At 41.4% G+C, this 20,843-nt stretch overlaps 1 protein-coding gene across 4 annotated transcripts in view; it reads left to right on the top strand.

Annotated features, from left to right (window-relative positions):
• The window catches only part of LIMCH1 (LIM and calponin homology domains 1), a 228,193-nt gene that overhangs the window by 134,186 nt on the left and 73,164 nt on the right, over window positions 1–20,843 (top strand). For 3 of the 4 annotated variants that reach the window (XM_070757047.1, XM_070757045.1, XM_070757049.1), the window contains one exon: window positions 173–283. In XM_070757047.1, the coding sequence (XP_070613148.1) occupies window positions 173–283 (111 nt within the window). Of the gene's footprint in view, window positions 1–172; window positions 284–15,689; window positions 15,798–20,843 lie in introns of those variants that run through there. The other variant, XM_070757048.1, reaches the window with a different exon arrangement.

Here is a 20,843-nt window from a genome sequence, read left to right as displayed (position 1 = left end):
AAAAAAAGGATAGAGAGAGAGTAGAGAGAAGAAGAAGGGGAAAGAAAAAGAAGAGAAGCAAAAGAGAGGAGAGAAAAAGAAAGAGAGAAAAGGGTGGGCGAGTGTACAGTGGAGCTGTGTTAAGAATACGTGGTTTTGACGTGTTCTGATTAACGTCTGTTAACTTCCTCAGGTTTTAGTCACCATCTATTGGCTGGGGAAGACGGCAAACAACAGCACGCACTTTAACGGACCGCCGCTGAATCTGAAAGAATTCGAAGGATTGTTAACCCAGATGAGAAAGGTATTTCTATTTCCTCTCGCATACAGGGAGCCCTCGAAGGGGTGCGGTGGCCTAGAGGTGGAGCTCTCACCTCAGAATCAGAAGGCTGAGAGTTTGATCCTAGATAGAGGCAGATATGACGGATACCCGGAAAGTAAGGTTACAAGGCATGTAGCTCTCGCAGGGAATGTTCATGGGGGAAGTTGGTATTACTATCGTGTAGCGGGAAGCCAGCGGAAGAGAATGAGTAGTTCCCGTGGTCATCGACTGGCGTTGTGGTCAAGGTTAGAGTTGAGCGTCCTCATTCCGTTTCCCTCCAAGGGCAAAGTGTGTGGTGTAATACACTACCTGAATACTAAGGCCATGAATGCTGCTGTGATGGGTTCCCAAGATGCTTCCTGACAGAGTCAGGGCCGCCCGAAAATTTCTTGACCGTTTCGAGATTGAAGGCGAGGCTTTTCTCAACTATATAGTGACAGGAGATGAAACTTGGGCTTATCCCCATACTCTATAGCAAGGGGGCTCTTCTATGACTTGTGGACTTCAACTCCCAGAATTCCTGAGCCAATCATGCTAGCTCAGGAATTCTGGGAGTTGAAGTCCACATATCATAGAAGAGCCAACTTTGCCTACCCCTGCTCTAGAGAACAAACGTCAATCAATGCAGTGAATACCTGTTTTCCTTCAGCCAAAAAAATTCAAAACTCGGCAATCAGTGAGAAAAATCTTGGGCACCCATCGCGCACAAATCTTAGGCAGCCATCAGAGAAGCTTTCATGTCCTTAGCATTCAGGTCGAGTATTACAGCATGCACTTCACCCTTAGAGGGAAATGGGATGAGGACGCTCATCTCTAACCTTCACCACAATGCCAGTCGATGATCTACTGACCACTGACACTGCTCGGTCTCTTTCACTGGCTTCCTGCTACACGATAGGAATATCAACTTCCCCTGTGAACATTCCCTGTGAGAGCTACGTGCCTTGTAACCTACCTTTCCAGATAACCCTCATATATCTCTCTTTGGGCACAATGAGAATATATCTGCCGAAAAAACTCCGCATTGGCGACAGGGAAGAGCGCCCGGCCCGTAAACACTCAGCTCCGTTCAGTTCCTCAGACTCCACCCCTTGTAAGGGATTATAGGATTGTTAAAAGAAGGCAATTATGATACAGGTGGCCCTAAACTTCCAACCACCATTGAGCCTGAACCTTTCTCTTGCTAAGCCAGACTGTCGTTAAGTGGGCTTTGCCCAATTTTACGACCTTTCTTCCTACAGTTACTAAGCGAATCACTGTCATTGTTAAGTGAGTAACATGGTTGTTAAATGAATCTGGATCCCCTCTTGTATGTATGTATGTATGTATGTATGTATGTATGTATGTATGTATATATATGTTTTCATAGATTTTCACCGGTATATGTATGTAGATTGTTCTGAGTTCGGGTTTTGCCCCGTGTAATATTTTGAGTGTCTATGCGACGTTTCGGTGAAATCACATTCACCATCATCAGGCTGAAGTTTTAAGCTTCGTGCTTCGTGTAAATATGTCCATATTTACAGCAGCACGAAGCTTAAAACTTCAGCATGATGATAGTGAATGTGATTTCACCGAAACGTCGCATAGACACTCAAAATATTACATGGGGCAAAACCCGAACACAGAACAATCTACATACATATATATGTATATATATATATATATTTACTTTTTGATGTGTATGTAATTGTCCATTCTTCACAGACACTGTTTAAATCCCCAGAGATTCATTTCAGAGATATGAAAATCAGGAGGGGGAAAATAAAACAATAGGTGAAAAAAACCTGATTTGGTTCAGTTTGGAAACGTAAACAAAGAGATTTCAATGATATTTGCAGCTCAAGGGTTGAGCTTTTTTATTGGGTCTTGTTTCCATTGGAAAAAACAGCTTCTGTTTCCCAGGCTCGAAATAAGAAAAAAAAAATTAAGTTTAGTTTGAAGATTAAATGTTTGTGTCATTACGGAAATGGCTTGCAATAACTAAATGCTGAAGTTGAGGTCTTTAATGTAATTAAGCATTTTATTTTGAAAGGTTTGGAAGATGATGCTTTTCGATCTCAGGGTTTTTTCCCCCTGCACTTCCCTCCCCCCCCTTTAAAAATCTTTATTTTCGTTGTATTTTACCTTGTGATAAACCTGAATAAAAGTGAATTTTAAAGAGAACAAATATTAAGGCCAGCCGACCTGTTTTAATTTTTTTTACAACTTTTTTTTTAGAAGGAATTGCAGGCAAAACTAGAAAAGTTAGTAAAGCACACTTTTTTTCTGAAAAGCACCCCCTGGATAATGTTTGGATCAACAGTAAAAAAAAAAAATTTTTTTTAATTTCTATCGCTGTGTCTCGAGTAAAATTTGGACCAAACTTTTACTGCGAGCACATTGGTTCACATTAAAAATAAAATTCTGTTGCCGGCTCTCAAGAGAATGTATATCTGCACATACATAACATACACACAGTATATGCACATGCTATATACATAGATAAATTTATACCTGGCTGCACCATATAGATTGAGAGACAGACATATATACTGTATAATAGAGATAGATTGATAGACAGACAAACAAACAAACAAACAAACAAACAGATAGACATAGATATATATATAATAGAGATAGATAGATCAATTCAATTTATTAGATTTGTATGCCGTCTCTCTCCGAAGACTCGGGGCGGCTCACAACAACAATAAAAGCCATATTCTAACAAAAACAAATCTAATATTAAAAAGCACATAAAAACTCTATCAAATTTAAAAAGCAAACAACACATACATATCCAAACATAAATATATTAAAAAAAAAGCCTGGGGGAAAGGTGTCTCAACTCCCCCATGCCTGGCGGTATAGATGGGTCTTGAGTAATTTACAAAAGACAAGGAGGGTGGGGGCAGTTCTAATCTCCGGGGGGAGTTGATTCCAGAGGGCCGGGGCCGCCACAGAGAAGGCTCTTCCCCTGGGGCCCGCCAAACAACATTGTTTAGTCGACGGGACCTGGAGAAGGCCAGCTCTGTGGGACCTTATCGGTCGCTGGGATTCGTGCGGTAGCAGGCGGTTCCGGAGGTACTCTGGTCCAATGCCATGTAGGGCTTTAAAGGTCATAACCAACACTTTGAATTGTGACCGGAAACTGATCGGCAGCCAATGCAGATAGATAGATAGATAGATAGATAGATGGATGGATGGATGGATGGATGGATGGATGGATGGATGGATGGATGGATGGATGGATAAAGACACATAGATATAGGTATAATAAAGATGGATAGATAGACTGGCATAGATATATATAATAGATAAAGACAGAGACAGAGGCAGACAGATAGATTTATAGATATATAGTAGATACAGACAGACATGCATACATACACATATACATACATATATGTGAAATGACAAATATCACGATCACCATAACTTTTAAAAAAGTATTCACTAAGCTTTTATTAGCCCATGCTAACACCAGCAGAGTGTCATATCACAATTGAAGATATGCTTGCTTTTATGCATTACACATTTTACTACCGGTTCTGTGGGCGTGGCTTGGTGGGCGTGGCGTGGCTTGGTGGGCGTGGCAGAGGAAGGTTACTGCAAAACCTCCATTTCCTCCCGATCAGCTGGGATTCAGAAGGCAGAGAATAGATGGGGCCGGGACCATTCAGAGGTGGTATTTACTACCGGTTCTCCGAACTACTCAAAATTTCCACTACCAGTTCTTCAGATATAGGTAATAGAGAGACAGAGACAGACAGACAGACAGACAGACAGACAGACAGACAGACAGACAGACAGACATATATTAGGGATAGATGCACACACACACACACTCATATATGTAACACACATAAATATTAATCATAATGCATTTCTAATGCAATATTTTCTGGACATTTGGATCCACAATATGTTCGCCATACAGTATATGGGAAGTGATGGTGGAATGTGATCTTCTGTTAAGACAACTTTTATAGCACACTTGTGGGTTTGATGTTATCCATATGGCAGGCATTGTTGTATTATAGCATGCCAAGCTGGAGATGTTCAAAATAAAATTTAAAAGTAAAACGTGTTGGCTTCAACTGTGCACAGTAGCTTGGGTATGTTGCTCAGATATCCGTCAATACAGTACATACTGGTACTTTGTAATAAAATGTAGATTTATTGTTATGTAACCTAATCAAGAATGTAGACATTTTATTAAATGACATCACGTTTTAAAAATGATATCAGCCACTCCATAGCTCTTATCTAGACAATCCTTATATAGTGGTACCTCTACCTAAGAATGCCTCTACTTATGAACTTTTCTAAATAAGAACCGGGTGTTCAAGATTTTTTTGCCTCTTCTCAAGAACCCTTTTCCACTTACAAATCCGAGCCTCTGAAACTGTAACCGGAAAAGGCAGGGAGAAGCCTCCGTGGGGCCTCTCTAGGAATCTCCTGGGAGGAAACAGGGCCTCCACCCTCCCTGTGGTTTCCCCAATCACACACATTATTTGCTTTTACATTGATTCCTATGGGAAAAATTGCTTCTTCTTACAAACTTTTCTACTTAAGAACCTGGTCACGAACATGGGGCTACCTTTGAAAAGTGTTCAGAAACTTCAGATCGTGCAGAACGCGGCCGCGAGAGCTATCGTGGGGCTTCCTAGATTCGCCCATGTTTCTACAACACTCCGTGGCCTGCACTGGCTGCCAATTGGTTTCCGGTCACAATTCAAAGTGTTGGTAATGTCCTTTAAAGCCCTTCATGGCATTGGACCAGAATACCTCCGGAACCGCCTTCTACCACACGAATCCCAGCGGCCGATAAGGTCCCACAGAGTTGGCCTTCTCCGGGTCCCGTCGACCAAACAATGTCGTTTGGCGGGCCCCAGAAGAAGAGCCTTCTCTGTGGGGGGCCCGGCCATCTGGAATCAACTCCCCCCGGAGATTAGAACGGCCCCCACCCTCCTTGTCTTTTGTAAGTTACTCCAGACCCACCTATATCGCAAGGCATGGGGGAATTAAGACATCTCCCCCAGGCTTTCTTATATTTTATTTTTGGTATGTATGTGCAGTATGGTTTTTAAATTGTTGGGTTTTTTAATATAATTTTATTATTAGATTTGTTCCATTGTTATACAGTTTTTATTACTCTTGTGACCCGCCCCCAGTCTTCGGAGAGGGGCGGCATACAAATCTAATAAATTGAATTGAATTGAATATTAAGTTCATAAGTAGAGGTACCACTGCAGTAAGGTAGACTCGTGTTAATTAATTTACGATGAAATTGCACCCTTTGAGTTACACTGCATAAAGCCCTTCATGGCATCGGACCAGAATATCTCCGGGACCGCCTTCTGCCGCACGAATCCCAGCGACCGGTTACGTCCCACAGAGTCGGCCTTCTCCGGGTCCCATCGACTAAGCAATGTCGTTTGGCGGGACCCAGGAGAAGAGCCTTCTCTGTGGCGGCCCCGGCCCTCTGGAACCAGCTCCCCCCAGATATCAGAGTTGCCCCCGCCCTCCTTGCCTTTCGTAAGCTCCTTAAAACCCACCTCTGTCGTCAGGCATGGGGGAACTGAAATTTCCCTTCCCCCTAGGCTTATAGAATTTATACATGGTATGCTTGTATGGATGAGTGGTTCTTTAAATTGGGGTTTTTTAGATTGTTTTAATATTAGATTTGTTTACATTGTCTTTTTATATTGTTGTTAGTCTTCGGAGAGGGGCGGCATACAAATCTAATAAATACAAATACAAATTCTTAAACACAGAAATTCTCCAAAAGTTATAGAAGTTGGACTTCCTCTCCGTTGGCATTTTGCTGGGCACTGTTCTGCCCTTTCCAAATTATTAGCATGCCAGACTCTAAACCAAGCTGGGATGAATGGCTATTTTCAGAGGAGCATATTAACAAAGGTTTCAGTTTTAGAACCAAAGGCCTTTTTTCCTCTATAATTTGCTGGTTCATTCATTCAATCAATGCAATTCACTCCTTTTAAATTTTTTTTTAAAAAAATCATAGAGATGCTGCGTCTGTTTTAAAAGAGAGAAAACGACAACGCTTTTGTTATATATATTTCGAGGAATGTTTTATGAATGAAATAGAGTTTGCGTCTATGTCTCTGGATTGTTTCCCTGGTTTCCAGGCCTGTTGTGGCTGAACTTTCTGCCATAAACCAGCTTTTTTTTTTTCTCCTGTTCTTCTTTGGCATCCCAAAAACTGGCAATTTGCCCAAGGATTAAATGCAAGCTGTTAGTATGCAAAAGTTGTAGCATCAGGGAAAAGACGCCACTTCGAGAAGTATGCAGGGAGAATAGGAATTTTGTTTATCGGGTACGGAGGCCCGGCTGCATTATTTATTATTATTTATTGGATTTGTATGCCGCCCCTGTCCGCAGACTCAGGGCAGTTAACAACAATGATAAAAAACAACATGTAACAATCCAATTTAATAAAACAACTAAAAACCCTTTTTATAAATACGAAACATGCACACAAACACACCATACATAACTTGTAATGGCCTAGGGGAAGGAATATCCTAACTCCCCCATGCCTGGCGATATAGGTGGGTCTTGAGTAACTTACGAAAGACAAGGAGGGTGGGGGCCATTCTAATCTCTGGGGGGAGTTGATTCCAGTGGGCTGGGGCCGCCACAGAGAAGGCTCTTCCCATGGGGCCCGCCAAACGACATTGTTTGGTCGACGGGACCCGGAGAATGCCAACTCTGTGGGACCTTATCGGCCACTGGGATTCGTGCGGTAGAAGGCGGTTCCGGATGTATTCTGGCCCAATGCCATGTAGGGCTTTAAAGGTCAGTACCAACACTTTGAATTGTGACCGGAAACCGATTGGCAGTCAATGCAGGCCGCGGAGTGTTGCAAAAACGTGGGCGAATCTAGGAAGCCCCACGATGGCTCTCGCGGCTGCATTCTGCACGATCTGAAGTTTCTGAACACTTTTCAAAGGTAGCCCCATGTAGAGAGCGTACAGGATAATGTTATTGGCATGCTCACAATTAAGCAAAGGAAAGGTGCTCTCTCTAGAAAATGTTTGGGGGTTTCCAGAAAAAGTTTTGGCCGTCTACTAAATATTTTGGGCTCTCTAGAAAAGTTTGGAGCATTTGCTAAAAGCCTTGGACTCTCTAGAAACAGTTTTGGTTGTTCATTGGGTGTTTTAGGCTCTAGAAAAGTTTTGAGAATTCATGGAACGTTTTGGGGCTGTCTAGAAAAGCTTTAGACATTCATTGTCACCTTTGGGCTTTCTAAAAAGATTTTGGACATACACTGAAAGATTTTGGAATAAAGAAGTTTTGGGTGCTCATTAAGAGCATTGGGCTCTTTAGAAACATTTTGAGCATTCATCAAAAGTTTTGGGCTCTAGAAAAGCTTTGGGTGTTCACTGCCAGTTTTGGGTTCTCTAGAAAGGGTTTGGCCATCCACTGACTGCTTTGGATTCTCTAGAAAAGTTCTCAGCATTTGCCGGAAGCTTTGGGATCTCCAGAAAGCTTTTGGCCATTCATTGCTTTAGGCTCTAGAACAGCGGTCCCCAAACTACGGCCCGCGGTCCGGATGCGGCCCACTGAGGTCTTTTAACCGGCCCGCGGCAGCACACAAGATTTTACCGATCGATATAATAAGAGGGAGAAATAGAGAGGGAGAGAGAAATGAAGAGGAGAGATAGAAAGGGAGAGAGAAAAAGGCAGAAATAGAGAGAGGGGGAGAGAAAGTGTGAGAGATACAAAGAGGGAAAGTTAGAAAGAGAGTGAGTGAGAGAAAGAGAGAAGAAAGAGAAAGAGAAAAAGGGAGAGATAGAGAGGGAAAGAGAAAGGAAGAGGGAGAGATGGATAGAGAGAGAGAGAGAGAAAGAGAAAAATGAGAAAATGATGGAAGGAAAGAAAGAGGGAGAGGAAAATGAAACAAATGAGAGAAAAGGAAGAGAGAAGAGAGAAGTGGAGAGGAAGGAGGGAGGGAAGGAAGGAGAAATGGAGTTTGTTGATTTAAGTTTAAATTTACTTGTTAATAAAGAAGTATAAATTACTTTATTACTTAATTATTTATTACTTATTACTTCTTCTTTATTTTAAATATTGTATTTGTTCCCATTTTGTTTTTTACTTTAAATAAGGTACGTGCAGTGTGCATAGGGATTTGTTCATAGGCTTTTTTTATAGTCCGGCCCTCCAACAGTCTGAGGGACAGTGAACTGGGCCCCTGTGTAAAAGGTTTGGGGAGCCCTGCTCTAGAAGGTTTGGTGCCTTCTTGGAACATTTTGGGCTCTCTAAAAAGGTGTTGGGCATTCATTGCCGCCTTTGAGCTTTCTAGAAAGATTTTGGACATACACTGGAAGATTTTGGAACAGAGAAGTTTTGGGTGCTCATTAAGAGCATTGGGCTCTCTGGAAAGTTTTGAGCATTCACCAAACGGTTTGCGCTCTCTAGAAAGGTTTAGGGCGTTCACTGGCAGTTTTGGGTTCTCTAGAAAAGGTTTGGCCATTCATTGAGCTTTTTAGGCTCTAGAAAAGTTTTGGGCATTCGTGGAATGTTTGGGACTCTAGAAAGGTCTAGGGCAGTGATTTTCAACCTTTTTTGAACCGCGGCACATTTTTTACATTTACAAAACCATGGGGCACATTGGGGGGGGGGCTAAAAAATATTGGACAAAAAAATTATCTCTCTTTCTCCCTTTCGCTCTATTTCTCTCTCCCTCTTTCTCTCCCTTCCTCTTTTTTTCTCTCTCTCCATCCCTCTTTCTTTCTCTCTTCCTTCTTTCCTCTTTTTTGCTCTCTTTCTCTCCCTCCCTACCTCCCTCTATGTCTTTCTCTCTCCCAGCTTCCCTCCCTCTCTTTCTCTCTCTCTCTTGCTTTCTTTCTTTCTCTCTCTTGCTCTCTCTCTCTTGCTTTCTCTCTTGTTCTCTTTCCCGCTTTCTCTCTCCTGCTTGCTTTCTCTCTTGTTCTCTTTCTCTCTTGCTTGCTTTCTCTTTCTTTCTTTCTTTCTCTCTTGTTCTCTTTCTCTCTTTCTTTCTCTCTCTTGCTTGCTTTCTCTCTCCTGCTTGCTTTCTCTCTTGTTCTCTTTCTCTCTTGCTTGCTTTCTCTTTCTTTCTTTCTTTCTCTCTTGTTCTCTTTCTCTCTTTCTTTCTCTCTCTTGCTTTCTTTCTCTCTCCTGCTTGCTTTCTCTCTTGTTCTCTTTCCCTCTTTCTTGCTTTCTCTTTCTTTCTTTCTTTCTTTCTCTCTTGCTTGCTTTCTCTTTCTTTCTTTCTTTCTTTCTTTCTTTCTCTCTCTCTTGTTTTCTTTCTCTGAGCTTTGCGGCAGACCTGACCATGTCTCGCGGCACACTAGTGTGCCACGGCACACTGGTTGAAAAACACTGGTCTTGGGCATTCATTGAGAGTTGTGAGTTTTCTAGAAAGGTTTGGTCACGCACTAGAAAGTTTTTGACCCCAGAAAAGTTTTGGGTTCTTATTGGGAACTTTGGGCTCTTTGGAAAAGTTCTGGAAGTTCATTGGGTGTTTTAGGCTCTCTTGAACAGTTTTGGGAGTTCACTGGGAGTTTTGGGCTCTCTAGAAAAGTTTTGGGCATTCATTAAAGAATATTTGATCAAATCAAATATTGATTTTTATTCCGTCACAGACCAGGAAATGAAAATATGAATTTAAGATGTAGGGAAAAATCCAATTATTCTGAAACATATAGAATAGAATAGAATAGAATAGAATAGAATAGAATAGAATTTTTATTGACCAAGTGTGATTGGACACACAAGGAATTTGTCTTGGTGCATATGCTCTCAACGTACATAAAATAAAATATACATTTGTCAAGAATCATGTGGTACAGCACTTAATGATTGTCATAGGGGTCAAATAAGCAATGAAGAAGCAATATTAATAAAAATCTTAGGATATACGCAACAAGTTACAGTCATACAGTCAACATGGGAGGAAATGGGTGATAGGAATGATGAGAAAAACTAGTAGAATAGAAGTGCAGATTTAGTAGAAAGTCTGACAGTGTTGAGGGAATTATTTGTTTAGTAGAGTGATGGCGTTTGGGAAAAAACTGTTTTTGTGTCTAGTTGTCTTGGTGTGCAGTGCTCTGTAGCGACGTTTTGAGGGTAGGAGTTGAAACAATTTGTGTCCAGGATGTGAGGGGTCAGTAAATATTTTTCCCGCCCTCTTTTTGACTCGTGCAGTAGACAGGTCCTCAATGGAAGGCAGGTTGGCAGCAATTGTTTTTTCTGCAATTCTGATTATCCTCTGAAGTCTGTGTCGGTCCTGTTGGGTTGCAGCACCAAACCAGATAGTTATAGAGGTGCAGATGACAGACTCAATGATTCCTCTGTAGAGCTGTATCAGCAGCTCCTTGGGCAGTTTGGGCGCAGAAACAACATTCTTTGTTGTGCTTTTTTGATGATGTTTTTGATGTTAGGTGACCATTTTAGGTCTTGAGATATGATAGAACCTAGAAATTTGAAGGTCTCTACTGTTGATACTGTGTTGTTTGGAATTGTGAGAGGTGGAAGGGTGGAAGGGTTTCTCTAAATTAATTTTAGGAGTGATTGTGCATATTATAGAAGCATACTTTATTTTGATCCTGGAAGGAAATTCCCATCCATCGGATAATAACTCGTTAAGAGAAAATAAATGGGAACAACCAGGATATTGAGAAAAGAGTGGGAAAGAATGACCATCATGATTTTAATAATGGCTCAAAAAAAAAAAGATAACGACTCATAAGTGGTTCTGCGGTGGTCTGCTTCAAACATTTGTTAAGTGACTGGTCAATAAATCAAGAACTGCAAGGGTTATTTGGAAAGTCAGGTTACAAGGCACGTAGCTCTCGCGGGGAATGTTCATGGGGGAAGTTGGTGTTACTATCGTGTAGCGGGAAGCCAGTGGAAGGGAACGAGCAGTGCCAGTGGTCAGTAGATCATCGACGGGCATTGTGGGCAAGGTTGGAGATGAGCGTCCTCATTCCGTTTCCCCCCAAGTGCGAAGTGCGCGCTGTAATACGCTTCCTGAATGCGAAGGGCAAGAATGCTGCTGCGATGGAGGCCCATAATTGCCCATAATTGACAGAGTCAGGGCTGCCTGATAATTTCTTGACCGTTTTGAGATTAAAGGTGCGGCTTTTCTCAACTGTAGAGTGACAGGAGATGAAACTTGGGCTTATCACCCTACTCCAGAGAGCAAATGTCAATCAATACAGTGGCACCATACCTATTCTCCTTCAGCCCCCAAATTCAAAACTCAGCAATCGGCGTGAAAAATCTTTTTTTTTAATTAATTTTTTAATTGATTTTTAAAAAATATAAACACACACACAACATAAAACAGGTGCTTTGTGAGTAGTGCCCACCACCAGACAAACATTTACACCCCACCACCAGATCGGGGGTGTTTCTTGTATATACCATTTTAACTCAAGAGCAAAATAATAATAATAATAATAATAATAATAATAATAATAATAATAATAATAATAATAATATTACTGAAGCATAACACATCAGACATTGTGATTGTGGAGAAAAAGAAAGTATGGATCATCGACATCGCAATCCCAGGAGACAGCAGAATTGAGGAGAAGCAGCTAGAGAAATTATTGAAATACGAAGATCTAAAAATTGAGCTGCAACGACTCTGGCATAAGCCTGTGAAAGTGGTCCCAGTGGTACTTGGCACGCTGGGCGCAGTACCAAAGGATCTCAGCGGACATTTGAAAACCATTGGAATTGACAAAATCTCCATCTGTCAATTGCAAAAGGCCGCTTTACTGGGATCGGCACACATAATTCGCTGCTACATCACGCAGTCCTAGGTGCTTGGGAAGCGCCCAACTGGTGATGAAATACGAAATCCAGCATAGTGATCTTGTTTGCTGTGTTGTAATGACATAATAATAATAATAATAATAATAATAATAATAATAATAATAATAATAATAATAATAATTTATTAGATTTGTATGCCACCCCTCTCCGCAGACTCGGGGCGGCTCACAATGAAATATCTGTTTACATATTATAAAGTGATTCCAATTCATTCCTTGTAGCTTGGTTTCGGATTCTACTCTGGTGAGAAAAATCTTGGGCACTCATCGCGCACAAATCACGTGAGGCGTTGCCCTCTATCAGCTCCTGTCTTCATGCGCACATTTGCCAGCTGATTTTCGGCCTTGGGGAAGGCCGTTTCATTCTACGGAAGGCCTCATAGTGCAAAAAATCTGTCCGACGGGCAAACCGGAAGTTCAGAAAACAGACTTCTGGTTTCCCCATTGTTCTGTTTTTCACACTCCGGAGGCTTCAGGGAAGTTCCTGAAGCCTCCGGAGTGCGAAAAACAGCACAACGGGCAACCTGGAAGTCCGTTTTTCTAAACTTCCGTTTTTCATGTTTGGCCATATTTTTCACTATTCCAAGGGGCAGGGGGGTTGTGCGCAGGGGGACTGTTGCGGTTAGCTCTGGCCCAGCTCCTGCCCCAAGGACTGTGGATGTGGGGGAGACATCCACATGCTGCAGGTCTGTTTTGCCCCCGGTGGAATCTGCTGATGAATGCTCCTCTGACCAAGAAGACATGAGTGACAGGGAGGAGGAGGGTGTGGCAGACAGCTCAGAAAGAGATCAATTATCTAGCTCCTCCTTGGATTCAGAACAAGACTTAATGATATAGCCACGCATGCGGAGAGCGCTGCATAGGCAACAACAACTGAGAAAATGAGGCCACCTGTGGTTGGGTGGGGCTGTGGTGATTAGTGAGGCTGCTATAAATAGCAGCCTGTGGGTTTGGCCATTGTGGAGGATTATCTGATCGTTGTGTTTCATGCCTGCTTTGCTGACTTTGATCTTTGTGTGCTGATTTTCCCCCCGCTTTGAAACTAAACCAGAGCAAAGTGTGTTTCACTTTGTGAAAGAAGAAGGACTGTGAATTGCCTCACAGCTGCAAACTGAGTATCACAGAACTTATATGGGACTTGTACAAATTACCAGTTTGTTTGAAGACGAGTGCTCTTTGCTATACCAAAAGAGGGCTTAGGTTAAGTGAATTTTCCTTATAAAGAACATTGTTTTGAATTTTTAAAAAAACATGTGTGTGTCTGAAATTTGTACCTGTGAATTTTTGGGAGGAGTCTATCAGAGAGCCTGACTGAACAGGCACCAGGGGGGATGCACATTCAGGAGGGGAGGGAATGAGTGTGGGTATGTGCGTGCGTACTAACGTGCACGCCCCTTTTTGGCACGCAAACCAAAAGAGGTTCACCATGACTGGTATTAATAAGGTCTGCTGCTTGAAACAAAGGGCTGGACTAGATGATCTTCAAGGTCCCTTCCAGCTCCTTTGAGAAGATCCTAGATGAAACGAGGGACAGTTCATTTTCCCCCTGAAGCAGTAGTTCTTAACCGGGGTTCTATCGAACCCTAGGGGTTCGGTGAGTTGGTCTCAGGGGTTCACCACGGAGGTCAAGACACACCCGACTCATTATGCAAATTCGTGATGACACGCAGGTATGTAATTTGTTGTGAATTCATGCACTGTGTTTTGTTCTTTGATCAAGGTGATGTTCATGCACGGTTCATTTTGGGTACCAGTAAAAAAACATATACCTATGTCTTGAATTTGGAAAAAAAAATCATATTTGATTTATCACTAAAGAAGGGTTTGGCTTACTGGGATAATCAAAGAAGAAATAGAATATACCCCAGAAGGTATGTTATTAGGAATCTGGAGGAGACATTATTCCAAACAAACTTTATTTTTTATAGCTCATATAAACACGGCAACAAGAATAGCAATAGCAAAATTATGGAAGAATGATCAGACCCCAACAGAAAATTTAATAATAGATAAAATATATACTTGTGTGGAAATGGACGAAATTACTAATTCGATTAAGGGAAATAAAACCAATGAATCAAAAAGAACATGGCAAAAATGGCATGAATGGATTCAAAAGAGAATATAGAAATAACATAATAAGAAGCAACAGTACAACTGAAATAAACTACAGATACCTTGTAAATATCTTTACCACTTAGGAATTGTAATATGTATTAGACAATAAATGTATTTGGTATAATGTATACTACTTAGAAACATAGAAACATAGAAGTCTGACGGCAGAAAAAGACCTCCTGGTCCATCTAGTCTGCCCTTATACTATTTTCTGTATTTTATCTTAGGATGGATATATGTTTATCCCAGGCATGTTTAAATTCAGTTACTGTGGATTTATCTACCACGTCTGCTGGAAGTTTGTTCCAAGGATCTACTACTCTTTCAGTAAAATAATATTTTCTCATGTTGCTTTTGATCTTTCCCCCAACTAACTTCAGATTGTGTCCCCTTGTTCTTGTGTTCGCTTTCCCATTAAAAATACTTCCCTCCTGGACCTTATTTAACCCTTTAATATATTTAAATGTTTCGATCATGTCCCCCCTTTTCCTTCTGTCCTCCAGACTATACAGATTGAGTTCATTAAGTCTTTCCTGATACGTTTTATGCTTAAGACCTTCCACCATTCTTGTAGCCCGTCTTTGGACCCGTTCAATTTTGTCAATATCTTTTTGTAGGTGAGGTCTCCAGAACTGAACACAGTATTCCAAATGTGGTCTCACCAGCACTCTATATAGCGGGATCATAATCTCCCTATTCCTGCTTGTTATACCTCTAGCTATGCAGCCAAGCATCCTACTTGCTTTCCCTACCGCCTGACTGCACTGTTCACCCATTTTGAGACTGAATGTAATAGGTTAAAAAATACTGTAACACACTAACAAAGATGGCTTATGATCTGTAAAATGGAACAAACTGTGATGTGGATTTTCTATTTTTGTGAAAATTTAATAAATTAAAAAAAAATTAAAAAGAAGGGTTCGGTGAATGTGCATTTGAAACTGATGGGTTCGGTACCAGGTTAAGAACCACTGCCCTAAAGTAAGCCTGGGGTTTTCTCCTGACCTTTTCCTTCCTTCTGGAGAGCGCTCCGCGTTTTAGTATGTGCCACTTGTACTGGAAAGAATTTATAATCGGGAGTCCGTCAAAGGCACCCATTGTTCTCCTGGCTCCGAACATGTGTGGCAGCCACAAGTGCTTTCAGTAAGTGCTGCAGCAAGAATCTGGCAACCAGCAAAGAGCAAGATTGAATTCTTTCGGGAGGGGAAAAAAAGTCTGCTTTTCTTTTTTTAGTTTTCTTTCTTTTTTTAAAAAAAAAACGGCTGATCGTTTTAGGAGAAAAGACATCCCCCTTTTTTTTAGGAATTGCAGTTTCTCCTCCAGAGCTTCAGTTATTTTTGACCGAGTGAGAAAACAACAAGAGCTGTAAAATTCTTTATTTTGGGGGGGAAAAAATTGCTGGATCAATAAAGGTGATCTCGAAGGGATCTCTTCGAGGGAAGGTTTGGTGATGTTTTGCTTGCTGAGTTGAAAAAACCCCAGGATGACACATCTCGTACGCTATGGAGAGCAGCCCCTGTGAATTGGTGGCGGAGAATGGACTTGCCATGCTACAGGTAGCTTTTATTTGATGGATTGATCTTTGAAACCTCATTGGTTACGTTTGGGAAATGTGCGCTCGGTCAAAGCCGAGTTCTGGGTTTTGGTTTGTTTTGATTCATTTTTGCTGGGATGGATGCGTTCGTAAGCGTTGGAAGAGGATTTCCCCAGCTGAATGAAGGATAGTGGTGGTGGAAGATGAAACACAATTACTGTTACTTTAATCAGATGTGTAACGACTGCTTCTTGTTGTATGTTAAGCTACTTGCGTGAATTAAGCTCCCGTTTCTGTTTGGTGCAAAGGGTGGGGGAGTGAAAATACAGAATTAAAGATAGAATTAGATAGAATTCTTTATTGGCCGAGTGTGATTGGACACTCCAGGCATACAAATCTAATAAATAATAATAATAATAATAATAATAATAATTTGTCTTTGCTGCATACGCTCTCAGTGTATGTAAAGAAAAAATAAATAAAATATATTGATCAAGAATCATAAGAGACGACACTTTTCACGTCAGATTTGAATCGAGTTGGGAAAAAGGTTCTCTTAAATGAGACGGAATTCTTTATTAGCCAAGTGTGATTGGACACCCCAAGGATTTTGTCTTCAGTGTATATGCTCTCAGGGTGCATAAGGAATATACACTGCTCAAAAAAATAAAGGGAACACTTCCAACAACACAATATAACTCCAAGTAAATACCAGGGTGATTTTGACAGAAAAATCAACCATATGGCTCTTCCCTGGTAAAAGCTCATTCGGAGGTGAGCCTGTAGCACAGAGGTTAATATCCTACCTTGCTTGCAGCACGCTACAGGTTCAAATCCCAGTAAGGGTATGTCTAGCTGATGAGGCCATAATAAGGCCGAAATAGATCTATACTAGTTGGCCTTCTCCGGGTCCCATCAACTAAACAATGTCGTTTGGCGGGACCCAGGGGGAGAGCCTTCTCTGTGGTGACCCCGACCCTTTGGAACCAACTCCCCCCAGATATCAGAGTTGCCCCCACCCTCCTTGCCTTTCGTAAGCTCCTTAAAACCCACCTCTGTGGTCAGGCATGGGGGAATTGAGACTTTCCCTTCCCCTTAGGCTTATAAAATTTATGCATGGTATGTCAGTATGTATGATTGGTTTCTTAAATTGGTTTTTTTAAAATTAACTTAAATATTAGATTTGTTTACATTGTATTATTATTGTTGTTAGCTGCCCCGAGGGGTGGCATACAAATCTGATTAATAAATAAATAAATAAAATAAATAAATAAATAAATATACTGTATATAATATATAATGTATACCGCTCAAAAAATAAAGGGAACACTCAAATAACACATCCTAGATCTGAATGAATGAAATATTCTCATTAAATACTTTGTTCTGTACAAAGTTGAATGTGCACAACAGCAGGTGAAATTAATTGTCAATCAGTGTTGCTTCCTAAGTGGACAGTTTGATTTCACGGAAGTTTGATTTATTTGAAGATATATTCAGTTTTTCAATTTTTTTTTTGAGCAGTGTATTTATTTATTTATTTATTTATTTATTTATTTATTTATTTATTTACTTACTTACTTACTTACTTACTTACTTACTTACTTACTTACTTACTCGATTTTTATGCCGCCCTTCTCCTTAGCATAGTATATTATATATATATGTTCATCAAGAATCACTAAGAGACATTTGTTGTTTTGCTTTTATCATTTTGCTTTTCATGGCAGATTTGAAACGAGTTGGGGGGAAAAGGTTCTTTTAATTGAAACAGAATTCTTTACTGGCCAAGTGTGATTGGACCGCCCCAAGAAATTTGTCTTGGGTGCATGTTTGTTTGTTTGTTTGTGACTTCTATGCTACCCAATCCCGAAGGACTCAGGGCGACTTACAACAATATAAAATACAAGACAATAAAAAGAAGTCAAATATAAAACTAAGTTATAAAACCACTAATTAAAAACCCTAATAAACATAATAAACTAACCCAGCATGCATACTAAACATTCATACAATTCCATACAGTATGCTCTCAGGGTGCATAAAGGAAATAAAGTAAAATAAAATATATTCATCAAGAATCACTAAGAGACAACACTTGTTGCTTTGCTTTTATCGTTTTGCTCTTCACGGCGGATTTGAATCAAGTTGGGGGAAAAGTTTCTTTTAACTGAGACGGCGAAGTCACAAAGGTTGGAGTTGAACCATTTTGGCCAAATATTTAAAAAGTAATGTCCAAAAAACCACAAAGGAACAACCCTTTGCTCTGGATTATGTTACCTGCTATCATCCCTGATCTTTTGTGCTGGGCACAGCGGTGGAAACAAACAGGCTTTAAAAAAGAAGTATAGTCAAATTACACTTTTCCCACAGAGAGTATGCAATGGTCTTTTATTGCTCCGGTGGCTTTTGGTTCAACAAGTTGTCGTAGCGAGTTTCAGAAAGGTACAACACCTCTTTGGGCCAGAAAAGTGGCTGTAAGGAATAAAATACTGTATTTTTTCAGAGTATAAGACGCATCGGAATATAGGACGCACCTTAGTTTTGGGGGAGGAAAATAGGGACAAGAATATGCTTACCAAGTATTCATCTGGCTACCAGCTCATTATTTTATCCCCTGGATAAGGACTTTAAAAAAATATTCTGAGAGAGTAACAATTAAAGAGCTTGCAAGCCAGTAAGAGCTGGGAACGTCATTAGCACCTGGTTAGGGGTGGAAAGAAACTTACTCAGAGCAAGTTAGAGCAATGAAAAAAAAACCTGCAAAGACTTAGGACTTGGAAAGCATTCTTTGCAGAGGAAAACAATGAAAGAGCCTGCAAGGTAAGAGCTAGGAAGATCGTTAGTAGCTAGTTAGAGAGTATAAGACGCACCCTATCAGCCTCTTTTAGGGAGGAAAAAGCTGCGTCTTATACATCGAAAAATACAATAGATTTATTCTGCGATCACCGAAGCATCCCATAGATGTGGGTGAGCCATGGAAAGAGCTATTCCGGCAGTCCTCAATTTACAGCGGTTTCATTCAGTGACCGTTCGAAGTTACAGCGGCACTGAAAACAAGGGACTTATGACCACTTTTCACCGTTGCAGCCAGCCCCATGGTCACGTGATTGAAATCCAGAGGCTTGGCAACTGTCTCGTATTTATGGAAGGTCGCAATGTCCCGGCGTCACGTGATCTCCTTTGGCGACCTTCCGACAAGCCAAGTCAGATTTCATTCACTTAACGACCGTTCGCTAACTGAAACCCCTACCGACATTCACTGAACCTACAAGAAAGGTTGTAAAATGGGGCGAAACTCGCTGAAGAAATGTCTTGTTTAGCAACAACGGGGAATTTTGGCCTCAGTTGTGATTTATTTATTTATTTATTTATTGGATTTGTATGCCACCCCTCTCCGTAGACTCGGGGCGGCTAACAACAATAATAAAAACAGCATGTAAATCCAATACTACAACAGCTAAAAAAACCTTATTTCAAAACCAATCATACCTACAAGCAAACATACCATGCATAAATTGTAAAGGCCTAGGGCGAAAGAGTATCTTAATTCCCCCATGCCTGATGGCAGAGGTGGGTTTTAAGGAGCTTACGAAAGGCGAGGAGGGTGGGGGCAATTCTAATCTCCGGGGGGAGTTGGTTCCAGAGGGCCAGGGCCACCACAGAGAAGGCTCTTCCCCTGGGCCCCGCCAAACGACATTGTTTAGTTGACGGGACTTGGAGAAGGCCCACTCTTTGGGACCTAACTGGTCGCTGGGATTCGTGCAGCAGAAGGCGGTCCCGGAGATAATCTGGTCCGGTGCCATGAAGGGCTTTATAGGTCATAACCAACACTTTGAATTGTGACCGGAAACTGATCGGCAACTAATGCAGACTGCGGAGTGTTGGTGTAACATGGGCATTTTTGACGTGATGGTCAGTTGACGTTGTTTGTGTTGGTATTTTCAGCCACTCTGTGGGGACCGCAGCATGGCCTCGATTTATGACTTCGAATCCCCATTGCTAAGTTGTTAAGTGAGTCTTCCCCCGTTGTATGACCTCCCCTGGCCCAGTCATTAACTGAACCTGTATTCTACGTGGACTTTACTTGTCAGAAGGTCACAAAACAGAATCCTATGATCCTGGGACACTGCCACCATCATAAATACAAGTCAGTTGCCAAGCATCTGTATTTTGATCATGTGACTATGGGGATGCTGTGATGGTCATAAGCAGGCGGGGGGTACCGCTCCCATCACTGCCAGTGCCTTCTGCCGCACGAATCCCAGCGACCGGTTAGGTCCCACAGAGTTGGCCTTCTCCGGGACCCGTTGACTAAACAATGTCATTTGGCGGGACCCAGGAGAAGAGCCTTCTCTGTGGTGGCCCCGACCCTCTGGAACCAGCTCCCCCCAGATATCAGAGTTGCCCCCACCCTCCTTGCCTTTCGCAAGCTCCTTAAAACCCACCTCTGTCGTCAGGCATGGGGGGATTGAAATTTTCCCTTCTCCCTAGGCTTATAGAATTTATACATGGTATGCTTGTTTGTATGATTGGTCTCTTAAATTGGGGTTGTTTAGATTGCTTTTTAATATTGGATTTGTTACATTGTTTTCTTTATTGTTGTTAGCCGCCCCGAGTCTTCGGAGAGGGGCGGCATACAAATCTAATAAATAAAAAAATAATAAATAATAAATATTGTCCGTGCAGCTCCGCATTTCCAGCACGCGTCTGACCAAGAGGGGACATGCGCGCGCGAGAGAGATTTCAGCATGCGCAGAAGCAAAAATATCGCTGAAATCTCATGCCTCCCCCTTGTGAGATTTTGCTCCCTGCGCATGCGCAGAAGCAAAATCTCGCTGGGACGCACGCACTCATGCCGGAGATGTGTAGCTGTGCAGTAATATATATAGAATGTTATCGCAAGCAGAAGAGGAAGTAATAAAAGGTTTGACAAGATGCTGGCAAAATGATTTACAAATAGATGAAAGTGAAATGAAAGAAATAGTAGAAAATATACATAAGATTAAGAACACAAGAGTTAAAGAGATGAGAAGAAAAATTTTACATAAATGGTATTATACACCAG

Source organism: Erythrolamprus reginae, chromosome 7 (assembly GCF_031021105.1).
Source record: "Erythrolamprus reginae isolate rEryReg1 chromosome 7, rEryReg1.hap1, whole genome shotgun sequence".
NCBI classification, from domain to species: domain Eukaryota; kingdom Metazoa; phylum Chordata; class Lepidosauria; order Squamata; family Dipsadidae; genus Erythrolamprus; species Erythrolamprus reginae.
This window is presented reverse-complemented; position numbering and strand designations above follow the sequence as displayed.